This window comes from Daphnia pulicaria, chromosome 4 (assembly GCF_021234035.1).
Source record: "Daphnia pulicaria isolate SC F1-1A chromosome 4, SC_F0-13Bv2, whole genome shotgun sequence".
In the NCBI taxonomy this organism is placed as follows: Eukaryota; Metazoa; Arthropoda; class Branchiopoda; order Diplostraca; family Daphniidae; genus Daphnia; species Daphnia pulicaria.
In genome coordinates, this window is record NC_060916.1 from 10295818 (window position 1) to 10305705 (window position 9888).

General features: G+C 35.4%; 1 protein-coding gene and 1 long non-coding RNA gene across 2 annotated transcripts; one reads left to right on the forward strand and one right to left on the reverse strand.

Moving 5' to 3' along the window:
* Window positions 1-813: 813 nt before the first annotated feature.
* LOC124337506 lies at window positions 814-1734 on the forward strand. The gene is made up of 4 exons (XR_006917405.1): window positions 814-912; window positions 974-1171; window positions 1243-1408; window positions 1486-1734. It is a non-coding gene; the product is annotated as an uncharacterized LOC124337506 (long non-coding RNA).
* Window positions 1735-7167: 5433 nt separating this feature from the next.
* LOC124337688 (probable ATP-dependent DNA helicase RecS) lies at window positions 7168-8415 on the reverse strand. Its single transcript, XM_046791725.1, has 3 exons — window positions 8246-8415; window positions 7424-7680; window positions 7168-7364 (listed from the first exon to the last, which is right to left on the reverse strand). The coding sequence occupies exons 1-3, from the start codon at window positions 8413-8415 to the stop codon at window positions 7168-7170; spliced, it is 624 nt and encodes a 207-aa protein (XP_046647681.1).
* Between the last annotated feature and the right edge of the window lie 1473 nt (window positions 8416-9888).

A 9888-nucleotide genomic window follows, 5' to 3' on the forward strand; every position in this document is an offset into this window, starting at 1 on the left:
ACTGGCTTATGCGTAATATTGTCTTTTAGTTTTAAGGTGCAACTGCGTTTTTCCTTGAAAGCAAGTGTGAAAAAATCACATCATCTGAAGATATTCTCTCGGATAATGAAGTGTTATTTCTTATTAATGACCAATCAGAGGTTCTTAATATACTGTAAATCGAAAAAGGCAATAATGCCTCTATGCTAAAGTTTGTTGGCGTCGTGACAAATCAGCTTGCTGCACCTCCTGCGACTAAAGAAAATGAGCCAATCCAGTTTATTGTTATAGCAGCAGAGCCTATACTTACACCAGATCAAGAAATTATTGGGCCAGTTGAGGAAGGAGCTGTGGAACGTATTCAGCCGGTATATATATATTGTCTAATTCCCTTTCATCATCCCGCAAGGGATTAAATTCATTCTTATTTGCTCAGGACAAACTTTCCTCTGTGGCTGACATTCTTAAAGAAGACATGATTGGGGTAAAGGGAGATACAGGCGAGGAAATTATTGCCCGTTTCAACGCAGTCGATTTCCCTAGTAGACAGTGCTCACAAAAGGACCTGCCATACCTTATTTGGACTTCAGGAACCTGGCTGATGAAAAATGCAAGCTTTAATTTAATACTATATTTTTACAATATCATTACGGTAACTTAAATATTATTTTATAGGCGAAAAAAATTTCCTAGTAACGACGAGATTCTGCAAATAGCAAAGTCCATAGTTTTTTAATTCACATCGGCTGGGAGTTACAATACCAAGACACCATGGGTGAGTCGACATCAACAATGTTTGCATGCAGCATGTAAGAGGTTTACATAATTATTGCAGGATATGTTATTTGATCCATGTACCCGTAAAGGTTCACTGGAATCCTACATGTGAGGGAAAAGATTCAGGAAAAAATTGTCAGAAAAACGTACTGAACGGTAAAAACTTTTCGTCTTTTCTGATTTCATTTAAGTATCTTACATTAAGAATATTTTGTAGGCAGGGTACAATGGTCATGTTTCCAGAAAGCGATTTTTACACAGCAGAAGAACAAATGGAGGCCGAGGAATACATGAGGTTGACGCCTTTATATTCATATGATATAAGAAATCACAATAGCAACGAAATGCTACATTTGATGAAAATTACTTCAAAACCGAAGCGATTTACCCGCGCCTGGAAGATTTTACGGAGGCCGTAAGATTTTCTGTTTTGAGGGACATGAGGTTTAGTTATTATACATTTTCTTTAAATATTTTCTTTTTTAGATAAAAGAAGATTTTTGTTACTGAAGAAAGGACTTATGGAAACCTTCCTGTCCAATTGGGAGAAGGTGGAGAGTCAATTACAAGAGTTTGCCATGCAGAGACTTCTTGATCATTTCGGCAATCTTAAAGAGACAAAAGGAAGCTGTAGGACAGTTCGTAGTATAATGTATAAATATTGAGCATATAAAACTTCATGAAAAAAATTTCTCATATGTGGTTGAACAAACGAAATGGGCCTTTCAGGTGCTACTTCACGCCGCAGCCAACACACAGCCTGCCCAACAAAAAGTTACCTGGTGTTTTAGATATTAATGGGGCATATTTCATAAAGATTGATAAAACAGCAGTCGCACTTGATTCCAAATCTTTTGAACAATTAATAGGTTACCTCCTAATGTATTACCACATTCTCGATATTATTTTCCCACCATTATTGAAAATTGTGTTAAGATTTCTTGAAACAAATGAGAATCACTTTTTGAAATAACTACTTGAAGCTAAAAGAATTTTGTTCTTTTGTTTTTGGTTTTCAAAATAAAGAGTGAAAGTGACTCCTTCTTTACTTGTTTTTAATACATCAGAGTATTTTAAAAACGATCTGGAAAATGCAATATGAAATAGGCATTGGAATTCTATATAGCATGTAATATCACGAGATCTAATCTATTAAATAAGAAATGATGAAAGAGCTATATATAGGCAGAATTTCATAAGTGCTGTAACTTTAAATTGATTCATTTATTTCTAAGCAAAGTTTTCATTATCTAAAAACTTCATTCTAATTGCAAAATATGCAACTAAGGGGCGTAATAAAACAAGGTTATTGCTTTCAGTATAACTGGGGGTTTTCTAATGTCCTCTGATACACCCAGAAATTAAAAAAATAAGGTTTTGCTAAGGGGAAAAATAATTTGTTTTCCAACATTTTGGAAACATGATGTCCCTGAGGAGGTGGCAAACGACTCTTGTTTAGATATTTCTAAACAATGGTTTCCTATTAGGAAACAGCGCTTATCTGAGAGCTGGGTATCCTTTAAGGGATACAAACACAAATAAGGTTTCAAGTTAATCTGAAACAACTAGAAAACTCCTACAAAAAACTAACAAAAAATTCTAAAAGCTGCTCGAAGAAGAACCCCCCCCCCCCTCCCAACACAACAAAGATTAAACCAGAAAATAACCAAAATCAGATGAGTGAAACTTAAATGTAATCCACACCGGGCACCTCACTTGCCCACAAAGAGAAAGCAAAAAACGGATGCATTATCCTTAATCTGCTTCCATAGAATGAAGGTTCTTACTTCTTACTTCTTTCAAACATAAAACTGTATCTATTGGAGGTCTTCACCATTTTGATGAAAAGGAATGTGTTGCTTGTTATGAGCAAACCTATAATTTTACATCAGCGAAAGTAAATGGAGTCAATATCGTCCAAAGAATCAGTTATTTACCTATATGTAAATTTTTACATGTATGTAAATGTATTCGTCGCCAAAGTAGACCTACAACACATCTACAACTTAAACCTATCCTTCAGTGATCGAATCTGCAATAATACCTGCTTCACTAAGACCTCTTAACCCCCAAACCTACTAAAAGAATCAAAGATCAGTCGGTTACGGTACATTTACTTAAAAGAAAAACTTAGAAAAAAAAGTAAAACCAATGAAGCAAATAATTGTTATTTAATATGAGATTTAAACTATTTTTACTTTAGAATCTCAAACACCAGCAACATAGTTTCTAAATCAAATGAATTTATGTTAGATCAAATGATCAAGGATCAATGATCAAAGACAATTCTTTTGTTCCTCATTGGACCGTTCATAGTCTTTCTGGGTGCGAAGTTGCCTGTTTAGTTAAGTATTTTTGTTGGTAGTAGTGAAACGTTTTCTACAAAAACACTACACATTCCCAACACGAGTTGCTGATGCTACCTGCTAATGTGTAGAATTAGAGGACTCCAACTCCACTAGCTACACCAGCTCAACCGGCCACTCCAGCCCATCAAACTACCACCGAAGATCACATGCCTAATAGAACTAAACTCACTTAAATAAAGTAATTTACATTTATTCAAAATTAAATTAATGTTTGATTTCCTTTCTTTTTAGTTAGAGTATAAAAACAGCTGGAATGGCAGGCAGCAGATGGAAACTGACATTTGACAAAAACAGCTGGGAATTTCTGATTGATTATTTCGATGTGATTCTATCATAATTCCTTGTCTATTTGCATAAATTTTATTTAAAAAATATCGCTCGATGTGAATGAAATCTTTAAAAATATTTATTAGTGTCATATTTATTCGACTCATAGTTCATTCATGACGAATGCCTTTCTTCATTAATCAATCGATAAAGGTTTATCCCGACGTATTTCACACCATTTTCTCTTCTTAATGTGTGGATGAAGTTACCGATTTACCTTTCTTCTCGAGCGACGTTTGTTCGGAGACAACCCTCGATTAATGATTTTTGCTTAAGGAAGTAGATAACGTTGAAGCCAGTGAAATCATCTTTAGAGAGAGCAAACAACCGGGCACCACCAGTGGATGATTTTGACCACAAACATCAGAATGGAAGATATCTCCTATATTTGCTCCACGAGTTTTTCCAGTCTAGTGAATTCTCTGTTTTTTTATTTGTAGTTTGATTAAATAGATTTTGACTGTCGTAAAACAGAAGGTACTTGCAGAAAAGTTTAGTAGAAGCTATACGAACAACAAAAGAAACTTACGATTGATGACCGAGGTCAGCAGTTTCCGCCAAAAATTTGGCCGAAGCTTCTCCAGCTCTACTTATTTTGCTTGCTTTAGACTAAAGTATTATTTCTGATTCCTATTCTAAAGGCAAGCCTCTTTTTTTTCTCATGTGTGTTTTGTAGAAGGATTTGTTTCTGTGTCTATTTCACAATTACTTTTAAACTGTACGAAGATACAGTTTGTCTCATCTTCAGTTGTGAAAAATCTTCGATTGCATATTAACGATACAGAATTACTTTCTCTTTGATATATGAATTTTAGAATTTTAGTAAATTACTTGGAGAATGTTACCTTTTTATGATATGGCCTCTTTCCATGAATTTTAACCCCAAAAGAGGTTAGCATGTTTCTTGAAGGAAACTTATTTCTATCCTTTTTTTTACATCTAGGAGAACCGAAGATAGTCAACTGCTATAGTCCGAGAGCCCGGGCTCAAATATATCAAAACCTTTTACGAGAAGGTTTTGATCATTTAAGAGATTCGTCCCGATCAGTGTTTTCACGCGATAAATTTTTGTTAGTTGAGCGACGATCAACTCAAACTGACAATAGGTTGGTCGCGCGATCGACACAAAAAAAGATTTGTTGAGTTTCGCTTAATTTAAGTTGCTTGTATATTTTGCGATTATTTTTTTGTGCCATCTTGCGGTGGTAAATGAAATTTTTATGTCCGTCCTACATCAACTTTGTTTACATTCGTTTGAACATTCAAAATATTTGCAAAGACATTTGATATGTGACACCAGTTTCTAAGTAAAAAAGGTGAATATTGAAAGTGGATTACTTTTTTAACTTCATTCAAGGTATTTTTCAAATAGTTCGTAAGGGAAAATAGCATGCTAAACAGATACAGATCTTCCATCTTCAAATAATCACTTTCTTTTCACAGTTTATTCTCATGTTTATTTTGAAATGCATTTCATTCAAAAGTGAATGCGTCAAAATACAAAATCGTCGCAATGTATAAAATTTTTGCACTGCTTTGATTGTCAGGAAACTAATATTATGGTTTGTAGTACTCGGTGGTTCCTACATTCCTACTTAATGAGACTTTTGTATTTGTGAATCATTTAAGTTCACCAGTCGTTGAAGACTGGATTGTTTACTTTCAAGAAAAAGAGCATCTCGAAGTGAATGTTTGTTAAATTGTGGCGTCTTGAAGTAAAAATATTAACCCGCCCTGGCTGAAAAGCCTTTCCACAGCTGCTGATGATGGCAGTGTAACATTGTGGCGTCTAGCAAAACCAAAATTTAAATAATGAAATTTCACAAAGTAATAAAACATTTACTACCTGTACATCACTTTCATGGTGGGGTACTTTTCTAATTTATCTATTGTGTTAAAACATTTCAGATACGTATCAACTTCGTCAGTCTGCGGTAAAACGCAATTTATGATGAATTAAAAAAATTACCTGCAAAATTTGAAGGAAAAAGTACGTCGTCTGCTGCTCTGTTTCAAGAATTTAAAAAAATATACGTGTTTTATTTATATTTAAAAATTCAATTATGCCAAGGCCATTAAGAGGGAGGTCAGTCAGCTCCATAAGAAAATTTAACCTGGGGCCTCGAGGCGGTTTTTTCCGAGCTCCCCTCTATTCCCATCCTCCTACTTGTGAATAGCTACCAAAAATTCCTGCCTTCTAGCGCCAAAGATGTGAAGAGATGGAAAGAGTCGAACTAACGTCTGTAAAACAGTAAATGTTTTTAACATTTTCACAATTTTTTCCAATTTCTTCTTTTAATTTTAAAATAATTTTAACTGAAAAAATAATACTTAATTGCTGTGATTTACTTTTCTTTTACGTACCTGTAGTACCCTAACTCGCAAAACACTACTGTGATAATCTACAACAAGGACTTAGACTAGAAAGACTGAGTTTCACGTGTGGTAGTTTACCACACACCCACAAGAGGCAGCAGCGTACTGATAGCTAACTCTGTCTCGTGGCCTTATGGACGAAAGTCTTATGGAATTGACTGACCTCCCCGGCCCTTAATGGATCTGATTATGCTAAACTTTCAAAAATTAAGTCTTTATTCATGCAAAAGTATGTTGTTCAAGAATATACATGAACTTATTAATAACATGAGAAAAAAGTTTTGATGTTTTTTTTTGTTAACTTTTTCTCGACACAAAAACTTTGGGAAGTTTTGTAAATAAATGAGATCATGGCATAGTTTTAGCATAACTTTATTATCCTGCCCAGTTGACGCCCGAGAACCAAAACTTATACCCTAAAGTTATCTGAAAACAAAAATAACGCTCTTTAAAAAATTCCTGCCGCCATGCATGGTTTTGGCATTTTTTAAGGATCATTAGAAACTCAAAATCAAAATGAGTTAATCGGCGATTAAATTTTTAATCGATGCAATAAGCTATCTCAAAAATTGATTTCGATCGTGGCAACATTGAACCAGTGTTTCCTACTATTTAAAATTTTCAATAAAGAAAATTGAAAAATATCTATTAAAAATAAATTTTAGAAATAGGAACATTAGATAATTAACTACTTGTTTTTAAATTCCAATTCCGATTCTCCCAAAAAAACAATTTACATGGCCGAAATAAAAAATGCCGAAGAGTCCCGTACTTAATTAGAGTAGTCCATGGTGATAGACACTGACGCAGTGTTGCCTTTACGTTAAACCTGAGGACAGTATCAAGAATATCTTTTAGACATCCATAAGTTGCTTCTTTACTGATCCTGGAGTCTAAAAATTACCACATCAAGTTTTCTTATGTGCTGGACATCCAAACAAAGATTTGAGGCTCGTACACTCGAGTTATTTTGTGTAACTGATTACGAAAGAATGAATTGTTAGAAAGTGAAGCATAATTTCATATTTAATCAATGAATTCATTAATAAAAATTAAGTTTGGACCATTAAAAGTAACTTATCATAAGCTTTGAATGGGATGTAGATTTTGATTTGACAGCTAGAACAGCACAAGTTCGGACTGGAGCTGAGAAATGTTTTTCCTTCAAAATAACATTGCTGAAATTCTCGCAGGCGATTCCCCGTAAAAAACCTTAACGTATAGATCAACACTTCGATAAAATCATGACTTCGTTCGTCTTTCTCTTCTTGGTCGGCGGTGTTCATCGTCCAATACTTAACATTTTTGTAATCTTCACGTTCACAGGAAAATAGTGAGCCTAGGCTTGTTGGCCATCTCTACCCTGACCATACTCTTGCATTCTCAACGATAGACTTTCAGGAAGACCAACGTGAACAATATTTCGGATACTAAGAATGGTAATTCCTAAACCAAAAACTTTTGTGGCTACCAAGTCTATTTCATTGTTCTTCATTTTATGGTAAACTTCTATCTTTTCAGCATTATTGTTCTTTCCTAAAACGTAAGAAAACAAATATTAAATTACTATTCACTTTTCAAAAAGGTGATTTTACCGGTGAAGACGTAAGCTCTTGTGTTTCTCGAGTTAAGCACAGAAGATAGTTCTTCACATTCCACTGCATACGAGCAATAGACAATCGTTTTCTCTTCGTCGATAAGTTTTTCTATTTGCTTTGCTGTGCTGCTCCACACGTTGGAATATTGTTTTTTTTCTACTGCAGAATCTTTTTGGTACGCAAGAACATTGATGGATACATTAGGGCGATCTACTATTCTTGAAATGGTGACAGGGTTCTTGAAAACATCGTTTCTAATAACAGACAGATGTTTGGGTTTCAATTTTGTGAAAATTGCGATTTTGGGACAATCCGAAAAAAGCTGTTTCAGTTTTTTTTCACTTCACCAAATGCCTTCCGGAAACTTGACCAGTCAAAGATGAGATGAGCTTCATAATTGGCAATATATTTCAAACGGCCAGGGTTGTCTAGAAGTCTGTCCAATATTCCGCTGTTTTTGTCAGTCCCAATAAAATGTTCCGGACTTACTATGATCAATTTTGCGACACGCAAGGATAACTTGAAGGCATTGTCAAAGTCTGTTTTTGTTTAAGTAGAACATACAAAGACCGGTTCCAGATTTAATTCTTTTAAGGCTTCAAGGTGGTCTATACCTAACGCGATGGTAGGGACTATAAGCAGTCCAACATCTCTATTTTTCAGCCAGTGCAGGAACCTGGAAGCACGTTGATTTTCCCTCTCCTGTGGCTTGGATGACGATGCTCTCCTTCTTGTAGCTGTAATCTTGGATGGCTTCTAATTAAAACTCCTTAACGTAACATTGAGGTATTTATTGGCATACCCTTGCTATTTAATAACCTCGTCTTGAGGAATATCAGATTCTTTTTGAAGAAGAAATTCGTCGTCAGCTTCTTTTCGAGGATGTAACTCATCATTAGCTTCTGTTTGACGAGGATGTAACTCGTTATTAGCTTCTGTTTGAGGATGTTACTCGTCGTTAGCTTCTTTTGGAGGATGAAACTCGTCATTAGCTTTTGTTTGAGGATGTAACCCGTCGTTAGCTTCTTTTTGAGGATGTAACTCGTCGTCGGCTTGTTTTAAAAGACTAAAGGAGGGAGAACAGAGTTCTGAAGCGATATCCGGAGATTTCCGTCTGTTGAGGGAAAACACAAGCTGAATGCCTCATCCTATTAGAAAAAACAATTAAAAAAAAATTGCAAAATCATTCACGAAAGGTAACACGGCACAACCTCGTTAGACTGAGACCGGTACGACTTTCATTATTCCTTATTCTCGTCTTACACAGTGATGCCTAAAACAGAAAAATAGTAATAGACCTTTCTATCACGAAATGGGATTTCTTCGAGTGCATTCGCTAAAATGAACCAAATTCGCGAATGTACTCGCTAATCAAGAATTTCCTAAAACAGATCTCGATGAGCTAATTAAAAACATCTTTTAACAGATGTTGATTAGCTAACTTAGCTAATCAACCATAACCCATTCGAACCCCCTTGAAAAACTTAATTCAATTCGAGATTCCATTCATTGGTCAAAAAAAGGTTTGTAATGAAACCCTTTTCGGCGTGAATGAAACGGGCCTTATTGGAATACTTCATCTCTTTTTATCTACCAAAAGAAAAGTGCCAGAAGCCGTCCGTACTTATTTGTATAAAGCAACGTTAATTGGATTTTGAATTTTGGAGCTACAGCACAATTATCAAAGCCCATTCGAAGAAAATGTTATTTAAGTTTGGTTCTCCCAAGTTTTCGTGAGGAAAGTTAGAAAACAAGTTGAATAATCCGATATCGGGAAAATTAACGGGGAAGTCGAGAAGAAACAAAAAGAATAATGTTGCGGGTTGGTCCTTCACGCCTACTTCACCTTGATTTTCCCGTCATGGGCAGATGTGATACTAATAACAACATAAACATTTATTTTTATGTTTAGCGTAAGTTTATCACGTCCTGCAACGATCAAGTTTGTTCCGACTGAGTTGTTGCGAGTCATGGGAAATACTATGGCCATTACTTCAACTATCCGGACATTGAGTTAAGACTCTTATATATAGCTCCCGGATGGGAATCTTGCGAGCAAGCAGTTTTCCTCGCCAATTTCAAAATTCAGAATATTAATTTAAATTCGCGCAATCAAGTGAATTTCGAAAATCCCCCGGGGTAGAAAAATAAACTTATTACAATTCGTCGCAAATGATTGGATTCTCTAGGGATGCTAAGATTCGAGTCAAATAGCACAAAGGGATTATATAATTAATTCTCCCAGAAATCAAAAAAGAAAATTGTTGTTGGCGTCGCATCTGCTTTGATGATGTACCCTGAAATTTGGGAGAATATCAAAAGGGTTATATTTGTGTATCCCCTTGCCAATCATAAGGCGAAACAAGAAAGGAAGGTTTCCAGAGCGAAACTAACCTGTGTTGAGCAGGACGTTGTGCTGTTGGGTCGAGCCGAAAGAATGCCGCCCCTTGATTCCACTTCTG

Bases quoted from the DNA above. Each gene is read 5' to 3' on its own strand.
- LOC124337688 (XM_046791725.1), bottom strand. From the start codon at position 8,415: ATGACGAGTTTCATCCTCCAAAAGAAGCTAACGACGAGTAACATCCTC. The intron at 7,681-8,245 runs GTTATTAAATAG...GTCTGTTATTAG, and splicing joins CTGATATTCCTCAAGACGAG to AAACGATGTTTTCAAGAACC. The intron at 7,365-7,423 runs GTAAAATCACCT...CTTACGTTTTAG, and splicing joins AAGAGCTTACGTCTTCACCG to GAAAGAACAATAATGCTGAA.